This window comes from Ochotona curzoniae, unplaced genomic scaffold (assembly GCF_017591425.1).
Source record: "Ochotona curzoniae isolate NIBS_2020 unplaced genomic scaffold, NIBS_Ocur_1.0 scaffold_2453, whole genome shotgun sequence".
Taxonomy (NCBI): Eukaryota; Metazoa; Chordata; class Mammalia; order Lagomorpha; family Ochotonidae; genus Ochotona; species Ochotona curzoniae.
In genome coordinates, this window is record NW_024467094.1 from 23,563,109 (window position 1) to 23,582,047 (window position 18,939).

An 18,939-nucleotide genomic window follows, 5' to 3' on the forward strand; every position below is an offset into this window, starting at 1 on the left:
AGGTCAGTCTCTCCCGTCGCTGCTGGTTGGATGTTTTCTCTCTAATGTCAAGGGCACAGTCTCCATTCTGAGTTATCACGACAGTCAGGATTGGAGATTCATTGGCTTCTTATGTCTCATCTCACAAACTCATTCAACCTATTCCTCTGCCTTATCGCTAGGAGGAAGTAGAAAGTGAAAGCAGAAGACTCTGGGATTCCTGGTATAAACTAGAAGACATAATTTGAAATGACATTTCTCCCAAATTTCCTTTTTAATTAATTCAGTTTAGGTGTCTACTACACAAATTTGTATTCCGTGGCAACAAGGGAAACTTATTGGGTAAAGATTGATCAAAGGATGTGAATTTATAACTAGAAGTAGATAGATTTACAAAACAGATAAGGAACTTGTAACAAAAAGCAAGATATGACTAGGTTTGTACCAGTACCCAATGGGACGGACTACTCTGCACAGGGAGTAGACCTCAGCTTCTGGCTTCTGACCTCAACTCCAAGAATAAGTCAGCTCTGTGATCTCAAGCTGGTCACTTAGCTTTTCTGGACTTTCATTGCCCTAAATGTAAACTCAACAACTTGGGTGTATTTTATGATCCTTTGTAGTTCTGACACTCCTTCCAACTCACATAGATAGCAGAAAACTGCATTTTTAAATCCTCTCAGGCATGGAAAGGAGATGTAGTGATTCTGATCCAGATTGTTAAGGGGTTCACTTAGTGTGAAACCTCTTAAAAAAAAAAAAAACAAAGACTGAGCTCAGGGCTTTCATTTTCTAATGACCACAGGCCATGGGCCAAATCTGTACCTTTCCACTAGGGTAATTATTTATGTTTAAATCAAATGTTTTAAAAGTGAAAGGGATCAGAATAACACTGTGAACAGGGGAATTTGTATGTTCTCCTATGGGAAAATGGTAGGCCCATGAGGACAGCTTAGGATCATAAAGATCCACGGCCAAAGGCCTGGGAAGTGGAGAAGGACCATTTAGAATGTCAGTGAACTGCATGGGTCTTGCTGCCAGGGGATGGCAAGCCCCAGGATTTTTCTGAAACACGTAGTGTGATTTCTCTTTGATTGGAACTTCAGGTAGAAGGCAATGAGGCGCAGAGCAGAGAGCCCAGGTGTTTTTGATCACATCTTGGGAAGGAATTGCTGACTGAGATCTCTAAGGAAAGGTTTTCCCCCAGGGTCTATCGAGCTCAAGTATCTCAAGTGAAAACTGACTTGGAGAGGGACTGGTTGAAAGGGGCAAGCAGCCATCCCAGCCCTAGACAATCTGTCCCTTAATCTGTGATTTGGGATTAGTGGCTGTGCCTGTGGAGCTGTGAGGAGTCTTTCCATATCTGCAGGGTATTTTCTTGTTTACAGATGATTTCAGCGCTTCAGGATCAAACAGATCACTATGATTTTCAGAGACATAGTCCCTTTGAACTTATTTTGCTCATTTTCATGTTTGCAAGGGTACTGGGTGTGCTGGAAGGGCTGCTTCCGGCTCTGGCCCTTCCTTGCAAGGCAGAGCAAAAGGCTGCCCGGCTTTTTCAGCTGGTGTTCTCCATACAACACTAAGCAAAGGAAACGGCTGTCCCAGGCCTACTTCATCAGGCAAATGCTGATGGGTAAGTGGGATTTGCTGTGTCCTTAGAGCACTGTACTTTGCAATCACCTGATTAGAACTGATAGGGACCTAGAACAAGTCCACATACGCCTGCACCCTAGGATAGGACACCATCTAGGCTCTTCCCTAAAACTCTATAAATGTTTGGAACAGAGCTTAAGAAGGACATTAACCTTATTTTCATCTTTAGGACACCTTCTCATCAATCATAAACTCATCAAGCAGCCCTGAACTCAGGCGTTGGATTACAGAGCAAGCTGCAGATCTGAAATAGTCTCTTTGGGCTGGTCTACCACAGCTGCAGGTGCCATGCGTGAAACCTGATGTCTTGGAGTCCTTGTGGACACAAAAGCGCCTCTGTGCCCATTCTAGGCCGAGCTGGGAAAGACACTGGCAGCTCCAGCCTCCACTCTCTACTGTCTTTTGAAAAGAGGACCATTAGAACCTGTAACTTTTTGGATTTGTAACATTCAAAACGCGTGAAAATGATGGGGACAAACTGCGGTACCGGGGGGAAGGAATGGGGGACAATGCAGGAACTAAGCCTGGGGCAGAGATTAGCCAGCATGGGCATCCCTACAACATGCTGCTGAGGATTTCCGACACTGGGGAGGTGGTGGGACTCTCCCCACCCATCTCCTCCCGCGTGGGGCTGGACAGGCCGGCGCAGCCTGCAGAAGGCGGGTTTAAGCCCGCCCACGGCTCTGCTTCCTGGTCAGCCAGGGCTGCTGGGTAGGACTCCATATAAAGGCCGCGCACAGGAGACCTCGGGATGCTGCACTTCTGCTCCTCTGGGAGGCTGGCAGCGTGAGCCACAGCCAGGCCTCGGGACTCATGGAGGGCAGGTCTGGGACGCTCGGCTTCCCTGGTCTCATGGGCTAGGCCGCAAGCTCGCGACAGGTGCTGTGTGTAAACGCCCTCGGAGAGCGACTGCGTCTCGCTTTGCACTCGCAGCCAGCGATGGTGGCGGCTGAAGCCACTGTAGTGCTGGTGCTTGGCAGGCTTCCGCTTTGCTAGGAAGCCTAGTGGCGGCCGTGCGCTTGGCACCATCTTGGGCACAAAATCTGTGAGGGTCAGGCCATGGAAGACCTCCGCGCACGAGTGGTCCGGATCTGGGCCGCGGCCTTGGCTCTGGGCGTCCTCACCCAGCCTCGCTGGAGTTTTGATGTCGTGCACCTGTAGAACGTCGGGGGCACTGCCGCTCAGGCTACAGAGCGCCTGCTGGGTGATGTCGTGCGAGGACAAGTAGACCAGGTCCAAGTCTCGGGGGCTCAGAGCGTCGCTGGAGTCATAGTCGCTGTCGGTGGGGAGGAAGACTTCGGAGCAGCCTTCTTCATCAGAACAGGGCTGTGAATCTGCAAAGTCAGAAACTGGATTTAGAGAAAAGGTAAATTAGCCGAGACCTGCTTTGCAGGCACAGGAATTGTATTTTGGATTTCTGCGGTACATGTAATGTGTTGCTGTCCCTTCTTGAAATTTGTAATAATTTAAAGCAGGAGCCCGTGCCATTGTTTTTGTATAGGACCCAGTAATAATGTGATGGGGCTCTGGTCATTGCATAAAGAAAAGGAAGGAGAGACACTCGGGTCTAAGCCTGACAGTGGTTTCTAGAATATTCCCTCATTCCCCACACCTCCTTTAATTTTTGCAGGGAGCCTGTAGAAACGGTGAAGCAGAAAACAAAGCAGGATATTACTGATTTGTTTATGCCTTGTTCTTCAGAGATGAGTTCTGCATTTGACCAAGCAGCGGGACTTTGAAAAGGGACCCAGAAGAAGATGAAACACGGATGGCTGAAACCCGACTTCAGGTACCCGTCACCTACATGCTTTGTGAGCTTGGGAGCTGTTTTCTTAGAGCTTCAGGTTCTTTGTAAAATGGGTAAAAAATAGAGCTTCAGAGGATGACCACAAAAGGAACTGATCATGCCTACAAATACTACAAATACATTGCTAATTGTTTAAAAAGCAAAACATGTGAGGCCAGAGGTGGCAGTGTGGGGGAGAAAGACAAAATGAGAGGCAGAAAGAAACCTCCAGGTGTGTGCTACATACCCACCAGTCAGCAAGCCTCCAGGTGCATGCTATTTACCACCAGCCAGCCACATGCTTAGTTCTGTAAGTTTGTTGTTTGTGCTTAGTCTGTATTCTTGTCCCCAATCAAGTTGTGAATTTCTATATGGTAAGGACTCTGAAATTCTTTGACTTTCCCACAGAACTTCCTGTACTTTGAGTACATGTCAATTTTGAAAATGTGCAAATGTTTCAAAAAGCAACAAATAATCTCTTATCTCTAGCTTTGAAGCAATCCTGGAGGGATTTCCTTGTGAAATTTAGTAAATTGATTATAAAGGCCATCTGGAAGGAAAGAAATTAACCAACTTTTGGGGGGGATGCAATAGAGAAGAGTCTGATTTACCAACTGTCAAAGCATAAAATAGAGCTTTGGCCATTAAAACATGGCAATGCTGGCATATAAACAGACATATGGATTTTTAGAGCAGAATAAGGAAGTCCAGAAACTTGATTGTGTGTGATAATGTAACGTATGTTTTAGATAATATTTTTAAGGTATAGAGCTGACAAGATTATTCAATATTTAGCATTTGGGCAAGTGGTTATCCTTTCAGCAAAAACAATTAAAGCTATCTCATAAATATAAAAGCAAATCCCACACATGTTCAATATAATAAATCTCTGAATATTGGAAAACAATATGCTTCTAATTTTTGGATAGGATTTTTTTTCCCCTTTCTGCTTTTGAGATGGAACAGAACAAGCACATGTGAGATCCAGCCCCTGCACAGCCATTTGTTGGTTTATTCCCCAAATTACTGCGATGGCCAGGGCTGGGTCAGGCCTGAAGCTGAGAGCCCAGGGGTAGCAGGAGCCCAGATACTGGAGCCATCAATGCTGCTGCCCAGGGTCTGCACTAGCAGTAAATTGGAGCCAGAGCCCAGCACTGAATGCAGGCACACTGGTGTGGAATGTGGATAGCCCCGGGGGCACCTAGGCTACACATCCATCTCGGGAAAGTCTTTCATTGGAAAGGCGGATATACAGAGAGGAGACACAGAGAGGAAGATCTTCCGTCCGATGATTCACTCCCCAAGTGAGCGCAACGGCCGATACTATGCCAATCCGAAGCCAGGAGCCTCTTCCGGGTCTACCACGCGGTTGCAAGGTCCCAAAGCTTTGGGCCATCCTAAACTGCTTTCCCGGGCCACAGGCAGGGAGCTGGAAGGGAAGCGGGGCTGCCGGGATTAGAACCGGCGCCCATATGGGATCCCGGGCATGCAAAGCGAGGATCTTAACCACTGCGCCACGCCGCTGGGCCCTCGGGAAAGTCATTTTAAGCAAGAGAAAATTGGCATCAAAAGTTACTTTATGGGATAATATAAACAAAGCAAAGAAGTAAATGGGGGATTAGAAGAAAATAGTAACATGTATAAAAAGAGACTAACCAGAAATATATAAAGAACTCCTAAAAAGAACACAATTAAAGTGTGGGAAGTCAGGCAGGATCACAATGATCGAGGGAGTGCTTGAGTGGATATTTAAAATTAGCATGGATTTTACTTTTCTCTAGGGAGTTTACTGTTTTAGTTGAGGTAAAGGACAAGTATACATCCTTGAGATTGTGAAAGAACATAGATTTTATAGGAGAAATTTGGCAAAATAAGACATAGATTAGTAGGAAAGAGTGACATTTTTTTATTGGGATAAAATTAATGAAATGTATCTTTCTATTCATTGTATTCATACACATATCACTGTATAAATTTAACATTTTGAGTTTGGAATCAGTGCTGTGATATGGTAGGCTAAGTGTCCACCTGCAGTGCCAGCATTCCATGTGGATGCCAGTTCAAGTCCTGGTTCCTCCACTTCCAATTCAGTTCATGGCCTGGGAAAGCAGCAGAAGATGGCCCAAGTGTTTGGACCCCCTGGACCCACCTGGGAGACTAAGAAGAAACTCCTGGGTCCTAGGTTTGGACTAGCCCAGCTCTGACTGTGGCAGCCATTTGAAGAGTGAATCAGTAGAATGGAAGATCTCCTTCTCTCCTTCCTTTTCTCTGTAACTCTGCCTACTGAATAAGTAAAAAAAAAAGTTTCTTCATCTGCTTTCAAAAGGCAGACATTAATGGGAAATATGTAAATGATAAAAGGATTATAAGTGAGAGGATGTAGAAATAGTACAATTAATCCTGTTTGGCTAAAATATGGGGAACATTGAGTGACATTTTAGAAAAATAAAGATATCAAGGAATGGTGCCAGCAGTTGCATTCCTGGGAGTTTACTTCAGAAAGATTAAGGATTATTTCCATGCAGTAACTTTTTATACATATGCTTATGGAAGCTTTATTGGTAATAATCTCAAGCTGGAAACTTCCCATATATCCTTGGGATGAATGGTTAAACAAACTGTGGTGACTCTATACTATTGAATACTACTCACCAATACAAAGAAAGCAGTGCATATATGAAACATAATTGCCAAGGGTAGGGCGGTGGATGAGTAAAGTTACAAAATGGTAATAGGCAGTTTTAGGGTGATTGTTATAGTTGAGCATCTTGATTATAGAGGTGGCTATTCAAGGCCATACATTGGATGTAGTTGAGTGGAGCCATACATGTGAGCCCACGTGCATGCATGTACTGAGTGTGTAACTGATGAAATCTGGATAAGGTCTAAGAGTTTGATCAAATTCCTGGTTTTATGAGAGTTGTATAGAATGTTGACATTAGGGTGCTAAGGAAATGGCACAAGGGACTTCCTGTATATTTCTTTGCCATCATATCTATAATATATAAATATGATATATAATATTTAAATATATTCAATGTGACATTTACATAAAGTATATAAATAGAAATACAATATATATATATAATTATTTTAAAACAAATACCTTGGAAAAGATTTTAACTTTAAAAAGGTGCGGCTAGAATTAGAGGTGGATACTCAATGCCTAGGTAGAGTTTGGTAACCAATGGATAGTTATTAAACAGTTTGGCAAGATTGAAAATGAAAATGAAAACTGTGATTTGGAATTATTATGAAGCAGATAGGCTGTAAGATGAACTTGATGGAAACAAAGGTAGCAGGTAACCTAATTGGGAAACTGTGGCTCAGATTGTAGATTTCTCCCTTAGAGTTACCCTGTGTGTAGGCTGCAGAGCTGACAAAGAGCTGGGTTAAGCAGTAATTAAGACAGAAAAATACATAATAATTTAAAGAAGATACAATGCTATGAAGAAAATGAAAGGGAAGTTTAGCTAGAGAGTGACTTGAAGAAAGAATGTTTTATAATAAGGTGTCTAGGGGAGACATGTCAGCACAAGAGGGATTGTCGGTGAGACTCCGGTGATCAGAAGGAAGCAGCTTTACTTAGTGTTCCAAGTACCTGAGAGAAGCAGATAAATGGGCCCAGAGTTAAAAGGCATCACACCATGATTCGCTAGGAGAAGCATCCAATCAGAAGAGCCAAACTGTACCTCTGATCTGGATTAGGCAGTCAAAGAATGGTAAATTATATTTGGGATAGGTTGAGCTTCAGGAGATGGCCACCATATTCAAGAGGAGAAAAGGTGAGATAATGAGATTGAAGGAAGAAGGTTGTGGCCAACAGGAAGTATGGAGATTAGGAAGTAGATAACGATTTCGTTGGTAAAGTGGATAAATAGGCAGAAGAGTGGTTAGTTGAGTCCCAGAGGTGGCATAAAGGAATGAATAAAGGAAGGGCATGTTCATATCCTCAGACAAGTGGTTAGGGAAGACAGATTTTCAGGTTAAAATGAAAAGGGATAAAGACTTGGACTGAACGATGTTCTTAATCCGTGAATGAAAATATGACACTGTATCATATGTAGAGTTATTATGTGTTATTCAGTCGAATTTAACAGTACTTTCATCTTTACTGGGAAAATCAGGTACTTCAAATGACAGGATCTCAGAGTAGTTGGTTGTTTCTGACAACTGCACTGGTAAGCATCTTAGAAGTGGTGGAGTAAGGTTGGTTAACTGAAGATTTGAAAGTGGATTTGAAGTAAGATCCATGCAAAGATTTCTTAACTGATCTTAGCTCAACACCCTTCACCATGGATCTGACAATGTTGTCTGTTTAGGTGTCTATATGTACTTGTTTGTGTGCTAACTAGTCATAACCATATCTGGTGTGAGTGCTTCATGTGAGACAACCATAATGCCAAATATTCTATATGTGCTATTTTGCCTAATGTGTACAAGGCCCATTTTGCAGGCAAGGATACTGAAAGTATAAGCTTACTGCATTTTGCAATCCATATTACTGTTCAGTGGCACAGTAGACACTCAAATGCAAATGTATCTCACTCCAAACACTTGCTATGCTGTCATCTACCTTGACCTTTCTGTAACTGTAGGAACTTGCAGAAGGCTGAGGCCTGGTTCATCTAATGGACTCTATGTGATGTTGCCTTAGAATTACACTAGTTAAACTCTTCATAAGGACTTCTTGGTACTGTGGCTGCTAGAGGAACATGCTATGTCTTACACTAGCCTTTTTTTGAAAGACTTTATTTTTATTGGAAAGGCAGATATACAGAGAGGAGAGACAGAGAGGAAGCTCTTTCGTACAATGGTTCACTCCCTAGGCAACAGCAATGGCTGGAGCTGAGCCAGTCTGAAGCCAGGAGCCAGAAACTTCTTCCGGGTCTCCCATGCAGGTGCAGGGTCCCAAAGCTTTGTGCTGTCCTCCTCTGCTTTCCCAGGCCACAGGCAGGGAGCTGGATGGGAAGTGGGGCTGCCAGGACTAGAACTAGCACCCGTATGGGATCCTGGCACTTATAAGAGAAGGACTTCAGCTGCTATGCTATTGCGCTGGGCCCTATATTAGCTTCTGATGGCTGCTGCAACAAGTGACCACAAGCTGAGTGGCTCACAATAGCAGAGACTTACATTCTTTCATGGCTCTGGAAGCCAGAAAATTCCAGGTGTCATTATGGTTACATTCCCTCTTGAAGTCCTGGGAGAGAATACATTTTTGCTTCTTTCACCTTCTGATGGCTGTTGTGCATCACTCAGATCTGTTTCTCCCTTCTCATGGACTACATTCTGTTTTCGTATCACCTTTTCCATCTCTTATAAGGACACTTGTAATGAAACTTGGAACCTGCCTGATAATTACATTCCAGGCTGATCCCACCTCAAGATCCTTAGTTGTGTCTGTGAAGGCCCTTTTTTCCGTTAAGGTCTTAAGCACAGGTTATGAGGGTTAGCATATGAACATACTGATCTTGGAGTCAGCAGAGGACTGACAGTTAAAAGGACTGTTGCTGGAAGCAGCCACTCAAGAATTTGACACTGTTTAATCTTTGTGGTGCAAAGTCGAGCCCTTTGTAAAGATAGGTTATATTTTGACCTCTTGGCATACAGATAGCGAATGTTTACTATTTGGAGAGCACCAAAGAATATTTGAAGATGTAATAAAAGAATTTGCTTTCCAGTATGACAGTAAAGTGTCATTCTTTAAAAAGGTTGATTTACTTTCATTGGAAAGACAGATAAACAGAAGGAGATAAAGATCTTCCATCTGTTGGTTCACTCCCCAAGCGGCCCCAACTGCCAGAGTTGAGCAGACCCAAAGCCAGGAGCCAGGAACCTCTTCCGGGTCCTCCATAAAGGTGCAGGGTTCCAAGGACTTGTTCTACCACCCCCACTGCTCTCCCAGGCCACAAGCTGGATGGGAAGAGGAGCAGTCGGGATGTTAATAGGTGCCCACGTGGGATTCCGGTGCATGTAAGGTGAGGATTTAGCCTCTAGGCCATCGCGGTGGGCCCAAGATTATCATATTCTAAGACCCATTCTCTCAGGGTAAGGCTATAACTGAACTCCCCAGATAGGTAGTTACTTCCTTTGGCTCTTACAGCATTTTAGTTACAAAATTTGATAAATGCACTAACAGAAAATATGACAGATTATCCATTTTGGTATTTGTCTTCCAGGCTGGACTATTAGCTGTAGAGAGTATGCAATATGTCTTGTCTCTGCTGAGGAAATGCTGAGTAAGCCAGTCAAAGAAGCAGTGTGCTAAGGAATCAGGCAGAGAGATCCATGTATGGAAGCTTTTTTCCCCCATGACCGCATCTGATCACGTGGTCAGATCATAAAGATCTTTGTCTTCATCATTGTGCCATCATTTGCTCCTTGAAACTGACACAACGGTTGAAATCTGAGTACAAAAGCAATAGTAAGATTTGACTGTCTCGTATAAATAATGCTGAAAGCATCCTGAAAGGACCTACTGCAACTGTCATAGAAATTCCTGAAATCAATCAGCTGAATCATTTTGCTTTTTGGTGATGTTTAACTTAGCAGTCAGCCAAGGTCTATCAGAAACAACAGCGGTCTTAACATGAGACAGACTCTGAAGCCTTGTCTTGCTCTGTCATGTAAGCAGCTGTCCCAGGTATCCTTGGGGGACTGGCCATAAACCTTCTGCTGACACAAAAATTCAGTTACTCTGCTCCCTTTTATGAAATAGTTCAGTGTTCACATATACCTTTTGCATATCTTCCCACATATTTAAACTCCAATTATGTTATTTTTAATACTTAAAACAACGTAAATGCTATGCAAATAGTATAGCATTCTACTTATAAAGAATAATAAGGAGAAAGAGACTTTTGAGCACAGATGCACTCTTTCTTCCCTGAATATTTTCAAACTGCAGATGTGGTACCTATAAATAGGCAGGGCCGACTATCTAGGAACTTGAAGAAACCATTTTGTCTCTAAGAATCTTCATGTGGGTAATACTGTGGCTTATCTTATAAAGGGGTTGTAAGGATTAAATTAATTTAATACCTTAAGTTGGGACAGTGTGGTGGCTTAGCAAGCTAATTCTCAGCCTGCAGTGCTGGCAACTCACTTTAGCACTGGTTTAAATCCTGGCTATTCCACTTCCCGTCCTGCTCCCTGCTTCTGCACTGGGGAGGCAGGGCAGCATGGCTTAAGTCCCTGGGCCCCTGCTTCATGTGGGAGACCTGGAAGAAGCTCCTGGCTTCAGATGGGCCCAGCTCTAGCAGTGCGGCCTTTAGGGGAGTGAGCCTGCCAAAGGAGATTCTCTGTCTTTCCTTCTCTCTGTAAATCTTTGAAATAAAAATAAATCTTTTAAAAATATTTTAAATCCTTTCATACAGATGGCATTGGTAGTATTGAAGTTATAGTCACCCTTAGATAATAACTAAGTTCGACATCAAGCTCATGAAAGCAAAAAGCAATTAGATATATCAAGTTTTTTTAATAATGAGAAAAATTTCTTGTATGGCATATTCTGTTGGTGACTTGGTAGTCCAGCTCTGTATTTCCCAACCTTGATCTCAAAGTTAGTTAGTAAATGACATGATTTGTTTCCTGTAGCTCCTAGGAGCCTGGGAGATGGGTGATCCGTTAAGTTGCTGATTTTAACTGTGTTAATTCAGAAGGCAGTATACAGCAGGTTGAATATGGAGTGGTAAATCCATCTTGTTTGGGAAATACTGCCGTAGTGGGAAACTAAATTTGACTTGCATGGTGGCTATATTTATTAGAAGACTTGATGAAATCTGTTGCTTAGGGTGAAATACCTCTTCCAGAACAGGCTGGGGGAAATCTCCAGGATGCCAGCCAGGGCACTGAGGAGAGTTTCCAAAGATTCAGGCCATTGCTACTTCCTGGAAAAGAATGCAAAATTGTAGCTTCCCTCTTCAGATTCTGGCCATATGCTCCATTAACTGTTGTCGGCACCTTGCCCAGTTGTTATTTTAATAAACCTGGTTGTTGTGCTCTCCAATTTCCCTTGGAGGACCCACTACTGGGCAGGCCGGCCCTGGTGAAATCTTGAGTTTCCCCTCTGACTGACCCAGGAGCTGTTTAATGAAAGTTCTGCCCATAATATTAGTGCTGGCTAAGAAGCTTGGCTCTCCTGCCATTGTAGTGGGTGTTGCAACTCCTGTGGGTCAGCTCAACAGCCGAGTCGAGTTGAGTTGATGTGGATTTTGAGGGTGTTTTGGGGAGATGACATTTCAGGAAACAGTAACTGATTTAAAGCCATGGCTTTTCTCTTAAAGGTTGGAGATATCACAGGGCAGAAAGAAAGGAATAATAACTCAGACTTTCCTAAGGTTTAACTACATTTTTTTTAGTATATCATTGTCTGTATTGTCCTTCACTGAATCTAGTTTATACTGTGTTTAGTAGAATTTAAATAATTTATAAATGACTATCTTGTTTCATTAGCCTTTAGGTAGAATCTCAGAAGTTTGTTCACTATCTGATTTCTCAAAAAGAAATAAGGAAACATCTCCAGACCATTATTATTTTTAGCTATTTGGTTTATACTATGGTGTTTTTAACATCATCTGGGAAAAGGTTACTAGGCAGATTTACATTTGGAAGATGAGGATAATTTTCAGATACCTCTGAAGAAAACAACGCCCCCTTCCATCTGTTGCTTCACCCCTGCGTCACTAGGAGAAACAGTGGTGTTGGAAAAAAAACAAAAACACAAAAACAACTGCTGCTGTCTGTGACCGCTATACCCACAGAAAAGGAGTGGGAGAGGAAATATCCGTGAGACAGACCCAATCATTCCACCCCCTGCCTCCAACCGCCTTTTCTAGGAGTCAACTTTCCCCCTAGGTCCTTGGGAGATGCTCAATTTTAATTGACTTGGAGGAGCTGTGCTTTGTGTTTTGAAAACCACCCAGAAAGAGGAAGTAATTGAAAGAGTTCCACTCCCCACCTCCCCATGCCATTTCCAACAGATATGCACAAACAAATCCAAAGGACTCAGCAGCCTGAGAGCAGAATCTTGGACTAGGACCAGAGGCCAGGTTTGTGATACGTTGTGTATTTTCAGCAGGCCTCTTAGAAATTAGGTGAACCTGACCCACACAGGACCCAATTGTGTGCAGACTTTGTCCTGTGAGTAACCCCAGCGGGATGTTCCTCTAAATTGGATATTTTCCCCTCTCATTAATGGTTTCCAAACAATTCAAAGTGGTCACACTTGTGGAGAAAACCGGGTAGGCTGTGGTGGATCTCACTGCTCTGAAATGTTTTTTTTTTTTTTTTTTTTTTTTGCTGTTGGGAGGGGATGGGATGCTCAGCGCTTCTCCCCAGCTCTCGACAGTACTTCCCTGTCGCTGGATTCCATTTGTCATTTGCTGCCTTCCACGTCTTTGTGTTTCACAGCCTGTGGAATCTTGGCTTCAGAGAAATAAATGGACCCAAGAGAGAGTTATATTTTAAGAAACAGAATGATGATCACTAACATTTAAGTTTATAATAAAATCCAAGTGTAATTGGCCAGATACACTCAGCAGGGAGTGAGTAACGCCATCCCCCAGCCCTTGTGAATCTAGCATTTCTGTGGCACAGAGGAGGCCACCCTCATACAGCCAAGGAGGAACCCACTTGGGTCCCTGTGGCCAAGAGATTCAACACTGGAAAGTCCTGTGAGCAGAGAGAGGAGCTGAACCATGAAGGAAGAACTAGAGTTACACTAACAGTGGGATATCAAAGAGCATCACTCTCTGCCTTCAACAATGTCCTTTGAACCTGTATTTCTATAGCCATTGCCTTCCCTTCATGTACCTTTCACAGCCAGACTTTTAACAGTGTATCATTTGGTCCTGCTTCCTTTCCTTCCAGTCAGTTTCTGATCTACTTCTGTTCAAATTTTTAGCTCTCCCAACCACTCTCATTGAAGTCACTGATGGTTCCCTCATTGAAAAAAGCAGGAAGGATTTCAGTTGGGATTTCAATTAAAGTGTCCCTACCATTTGGGACACTTTAATTGTTGTGACACTGCTTACTCTTTTTAATCTTCTTTCTCTAGTTGTTCCTTCTTAGTCTAAGAAGTCTTGCTGTTTCATTCCAAAGGGATTGTTTCTCAGTCATATCTTTCTTTTTGCCCATTCTCTAAGGGGTCACAATCATTTTCAGGGCTCAAACATGCACATGTCAACAGTTTCTCAAATGTGTGTTATCCAGATTCTTTTCCTGAGCTCTGGTACTATACATCTTGTATTTTCCTGGATGTTTCTTTCTTTTTTTTTTCTCTTGGTGGGGAATGTCCCAAAGCAAGCTCAGATTCAACAAACTGTTCCATTTAGGCTTGTTTCTCTTCATTTGTTACTTTTAAAATAAAGATTTATTTTGGGGCCCAGCATGGTAGCATAGTGGCTAAAGGCACTTGCCTTGCATGCACCAGGATCGCATATGAGTGCTGGTTCATGTCCCACCTGTTCCACTTCCCTTCCAGCTCCCTGCTTGTGGCCTGGGAAAGTAGCACCCACATGGAAGACCTGGAAGAAACTTCTGGTTTCTGGTTTCGGATTGGCTCAGCTCTGGCTGTTGTGGTCACTTGGGGAGTGAACCAGTGGATGGAAGATCTTTCTGTCTCTCCTTTCTGTAATTCTAACTTTCCAATATCAATCAATAAATAATAAATTGTGAAGATTTAGTTTTACTTGAAAGGTGAGTTACAGAGAGGAGAGACAGAACTCTTCTGTTGCTGGCCCATTGCCCGTGGCCAGAATGGCGGGAGCTGAGCTGAAGCCTGGAGCTTCCTCCAGGCCTTTCCCACAGGTGCAGGTGCCCAAGGGCCTGAGCCATCTGCTGACTTCTCAAGTCTCAAGCAAGGCACTGATTTAGGAGAACAGTGCTCATATTGGATGCCAGCACTCTAGGTAGAGGCTTGGCCTTCATGCCATGGCACCCTCCCTAGTGTTTTGATAAATGATATTTTGTCACCTAAGCCTGAAAATTTGGTGTCTCCTTTGTTACTAGTTCTTAATTTGAACTCCATGCTTCCAATATTCTCTCTGTGATGTTTTCATACGAAAGACAACATTTATGCTTTTCCAGTAGTTTCCTGTCCCAAGGAGGATTAATTCCAGACTTTGCAGGGTTCAGAACTGTGCCTATTCAGACCTCCTCTTGAATCTCAACCTATCTTTTACTACTTGCCCCTTTGTTCACGCACTCTTCTCGAAGGACTTGGACCCACTTTCCATCCCTTGCTCTCAGAGTTTTTGCTGATTAGTTGTCTGGAATATTCCAGTACAGATCTTTACATTTCTGCCTCTACTTTCTGTCATCGGTCCAAATGTCATCTTCACAGATAGGTCTTTGCTGCTCTTTCTAGCGAAATCAGCATCTCCTTGCCTACTCTCTTCCTGATGACTGCGTGGTGTTATGCATTGGAGTTTTCACTATGTAATACTATTTTTTGTGTTTTCATTGTTTGTTACTGTTTCTAGAATGTCGGTTCTTTGAGAGCAGAGACCTTATTTCATCACTGTATCCAGTGAGTAACCAGTAACTGTATTTTAAAAGCCAAAAAGAATGAGAAGGATCTTTAGGTCCAGAGTCTTAGCCACACTGCTTGCATTTTCCTAACTACAAAAGTTGTACACTTTGCTGCTTCTGCATCTAATGTTCTCCTTGTCTTTTACTGCTCAACTCCTTCTGGCAGAACTGTACTGAGTTTTGTCTCTGCCAGGAAGAAATACCTGATCTTGTAAAATTCAAGGCTTAACATTTCCTACAGAGACTACAGCACATAGGCAGTTGCCATACAATTTTTGATTAATGTATTTGCTACTCATTGGACTAGGGCTAATATTTGCACTCAATTATAGTGGGAATTTATAAAAATACACTCTAGAACCATCTGTTTAATTATTTTGAGTAACTTTATAAGTTATAGGCTCCTTTGATAATATTAATTCTTTTAGTTGTCAAGTTTTGTTTTCAGACGTTGGAGGTTTTAAAACATAGGTGTACATACTGACTTGTAGAAAATAATTGTCTCCTTACTAATATTTTTAATAATGGTAGCATTAAATAGGTCTATAACATTTTAATATACATCATATATGCAGTATGTTCTATGTATCTCTGATACATACTGTTTATTTCTGTATTTTTGTATTATCCTTATTTTACATAGATGGAAACTAAAGACTCAAGTGTAGTAACCTGTTCAGCTCATACCAGCCAGTTAAATGAAGCTGAGATTTGAATCCACATCTCTGAGTTCTAAGCCCAAACTCTGTGTGCTATACCATGCTGCCCCCTATGGGATAAGCCCCCAACTCAGAACTGTCTATTAAAAATACTGTGAAGTATGAACATGTTGAAACATTTGTAAGTCATTCTAAAGTGTGTTGAATGACTATCCTCTGAATTCATTAGGAAAAATGGCACTAGTTTTACCATGTCATGAGAAAGAACATGATAGAGAGTTGCTTTTGATTCATCTTTTTTTTTTTTAATTATAAAGGTAGAAATTTCAGTCATGGTTTTGCTTTTGTATTTTGCATGCTGACTTGGGGACTAATTCCTAAGTGGGGAGGTGTCTTGCTATGCCTCTCCTCCAGGTATTCTGTAAGTCTTTCTTATTCCATTGCAATTCTAAGCTATAGATTTGGCTTCTGTTTCAGTGGTCTAGGCTTCTTTCTCTCCTGGTGCCACCCCAGAACACTGGTGCTGAGTGGGTGGGATGTTAGTTTGGAAATGTTACCCAGGTTGGGAATGCTTCCTGCTGCAGTCATGTCAGTTCCTCTTTAGTAGAGCTTTGGTTGTTGTTGTTCCCTATCCCCTCTGATTTTGGGCAGATTGTCCTGCCCGATGCGGCCTTTGCCTGCATGTTTGAAATCTTATCTTTGCTCGATGTCCTTTTGTATCTTGGAGTCCTGGTCCAGAACTAGACTGGAATCTAAACAGTTACTTGCAGGTTTCCCATCTCTCCATTCATTTCTCATCTCTCCGTTGCTCTAGTTTTGTTCCCTCAATACTTCTAGGCTTCCAACAGTGAATGGTATTTTCTATTACTTTATAAAGCCAACTGCTTAGCACAAAGAACTTCCCAATTGGGGAGAGGACTGGTAGGCTGGTAAGGGAGGTAGAGAACTGTGGATCTTACTGCTTACCACTCGTTGCCTTTCGCCTGTGCATCTCTGGGGATGGTGACGGTGATGGAAGACAGTCCATTTGTGATGATGTAGAATTGATCTTCTTTATGTTCTGCTCATCTGAGGGGTCTATCAGCTTAGTGATGGGCAGGCCGGAAGCTGGCTGTTTGTATCTTGCATACTGCAGAGCATCCATGATCCATCTCATTTCACGCCATACTTCATCTATTTGCTTTGGAATAAAAGGATATGACATTAAGTTATCAAAGTTATTATTAAAATCAATACGATTTCAAGAGATTTCATTTTCTGCAATACTGGTTTTGAGCAAGAGTAAAATATTTTAATCATAGTTTTTCTAAGCCAGAAAATATCTCCTCTTTTTAATTACTGGTATTTTTCATTTTTTAAGCTGAGAGACTATGCCAAACATTTAATGCAAATCATAGAAGGTCAATATTCTATCTAGGATACATCACTTACCTTTAGCATGTCACGTGATCATTTTGAGCCTTAATGTCTTTGTTAAATGTTGACAAAACATATTTCCTTTAATATCTCACAGGGCTACTGTGGTGATTGGGTAAAGTTATATATGTTAAACTGTTTTTTTAATGGTTAAAGGTGCATTACTCATACATATACAGTGTAACTTGCCTTCAGGATATGATTTTCCTTATTGGGATAATGTGGAGAAGACAGTTTAAGTTTTTTTTTATCAGAATGTCAGATATACAGAGAGGAGGAGAGACAGAGAGGAAGATCTTCCATCTGATTCACTCCCCAAGTGTTGCAACAGCTGGAGCTGAGCTGATTTGAAGCTAGGAGCCAGGAGATTCTTCAGTCTCCCACATGGGTGCAGGGTCCCAAGGCTTTGGGCCGTCCTCAAAAGCCTTCCCAGGCCACAAACAGGGAGCTGGGTGGGAAGTGGGGCTGCCAGGACATGGACTGGCACCCATAAGGGATTCCAGCACATGCAAGGTGAAGACTTTAGTTGTTAGACCACCACACCAGGCCAGAAGACAAAGTATTGCTGTTTGATTTTGCTAAGCAGAGATTCTTCCATCTATGTTAATTTAAAAGATAACATTTCATATTGTTTAGAAGCACTTGCTTCATATGTAAGAAATAAAGTTCAAAATAGCTTAGATAGCTTATTCTTTTTTAAAAGATTTATTATTTTTTATTGGAAGGTCAGAGATACAGGAGGAGAGACAGAGAGGAAGATCTTCCGTCTGATGATTCACTCCCCAAGTGGCTGCAACGGCCGGTGCTGAGCCGGTCTGAAGCCAGGAGCCAGGAGCTTCTTTTCAGGTCTTCCATGCAAGTGCAGGGTCCCAAGACTTTGGGCTGTCCTTGATTGCCACAGGCAGGGAGCTGGAAGGGAAGCAGGTCCTTTATGGGATCTTGGTGTGTGCAAGGTGAGGACTTTAGCTGCTAGGCTACTGTCCTGAGCCCAGATAGTTTTTCCTTAAGTGAGTTACACATCCTTAACTTCTTAAAGTAACCCATTTCAGATTGTTCTTTTTATTTTAGAATGATTTTGGTGAGAATTTTATTTCAAAATACAATAGCAGTTTTGTTGAAGCCTATTGTTATAAAAGCCATTTATATCTGACTATGTAGATGACAGATTTTCCCAGCTCTTGTTACACTCAGATCATGAGTTTTCTACTTATTCCATCTTCAGGAAGGGCAATTAATTACACATTTTTCCATAGTAGTTGGATTTTGTGGTAATAATTTCCCTCTGTGCTTAAGTCTCCTAACTTCTTGGACATCTTTACTCAAGTATAAAGAGTAGCTTGGGCCATGGACTAGCTGTTGTCTAAAACTTCTTCTAGCTCTAATGGTTTTTTTTTCCTTGCAGTTTAGAAGAAGGTCTATGTAGAAGAAGGTCAATGTTAAAATATCTGAGTTGTAGAGGTTTTAAATAAAAGGTGCTACCCAGTATTCTTGATTCTTATGTATTTAAGCAGTACTTAAAAACCTGCTTTTAAAAAGAATATCCTCACATCTGGTGCTCTCAACAGAGCAGAGTCCGACATTGTGTGTCTGCCATGTTCAGAATGACCAACTAGAGTGAAGTACAGTGTGGCACTGCATGGTTGACCATCCTTTCCCCTTGCTTTCTAGTTCTTTTCCGTAATGGGATGATAGGGCTTAGTAGAGTATTCACAGCTGGTAATGAAAGTGTAAGATTGAGCATTTATTTAGTCTTTGTTAGCTTGGGGAGTTGGGCAGAAAGTTCAACAGTAGGGCAGGCCCATGAGGTATGTTCTAAGCCGTTTCAAAGAGATTATCTGAAGTTCAACTGGTAAAACCAAGGTAGGGATCCCAGCTAGAAATCACATGAATTTTCCCCATATGCTTGGTGCT

General features: G+C 42.2%; 1 protein-coding gene across 1 annotated transcript in view; it reads right to left on the reverse strand.

The window, feature by feature from the left end:
• Window positions 1-2,190: 2,190 nt before the first annotated feature.
• Window positions 2,191-18,939, reverse strand: part of ANKFN1 (ankyrin repeat and fibronectin type III domain containing 1) — a 140,040-nt gene continuing 123,291 nt past the window's right edge. Inside the window, exons 17-18 of the mRNA XM_041001153.1 lie at window positions 16,579-16,792; window positions 2,191-2,969 (exon numbers count right to left, since the gene is read on the reverse strand). Of these exons, the coding sequence (XP_040857087.1) occupies window positions 2,191-2,969; window positions 16,579-16,792 (993 nt within the window). The remainder of the gene's footprint in view (window positions 2,970-16,578; window positions 16,793-18,939) is intronic.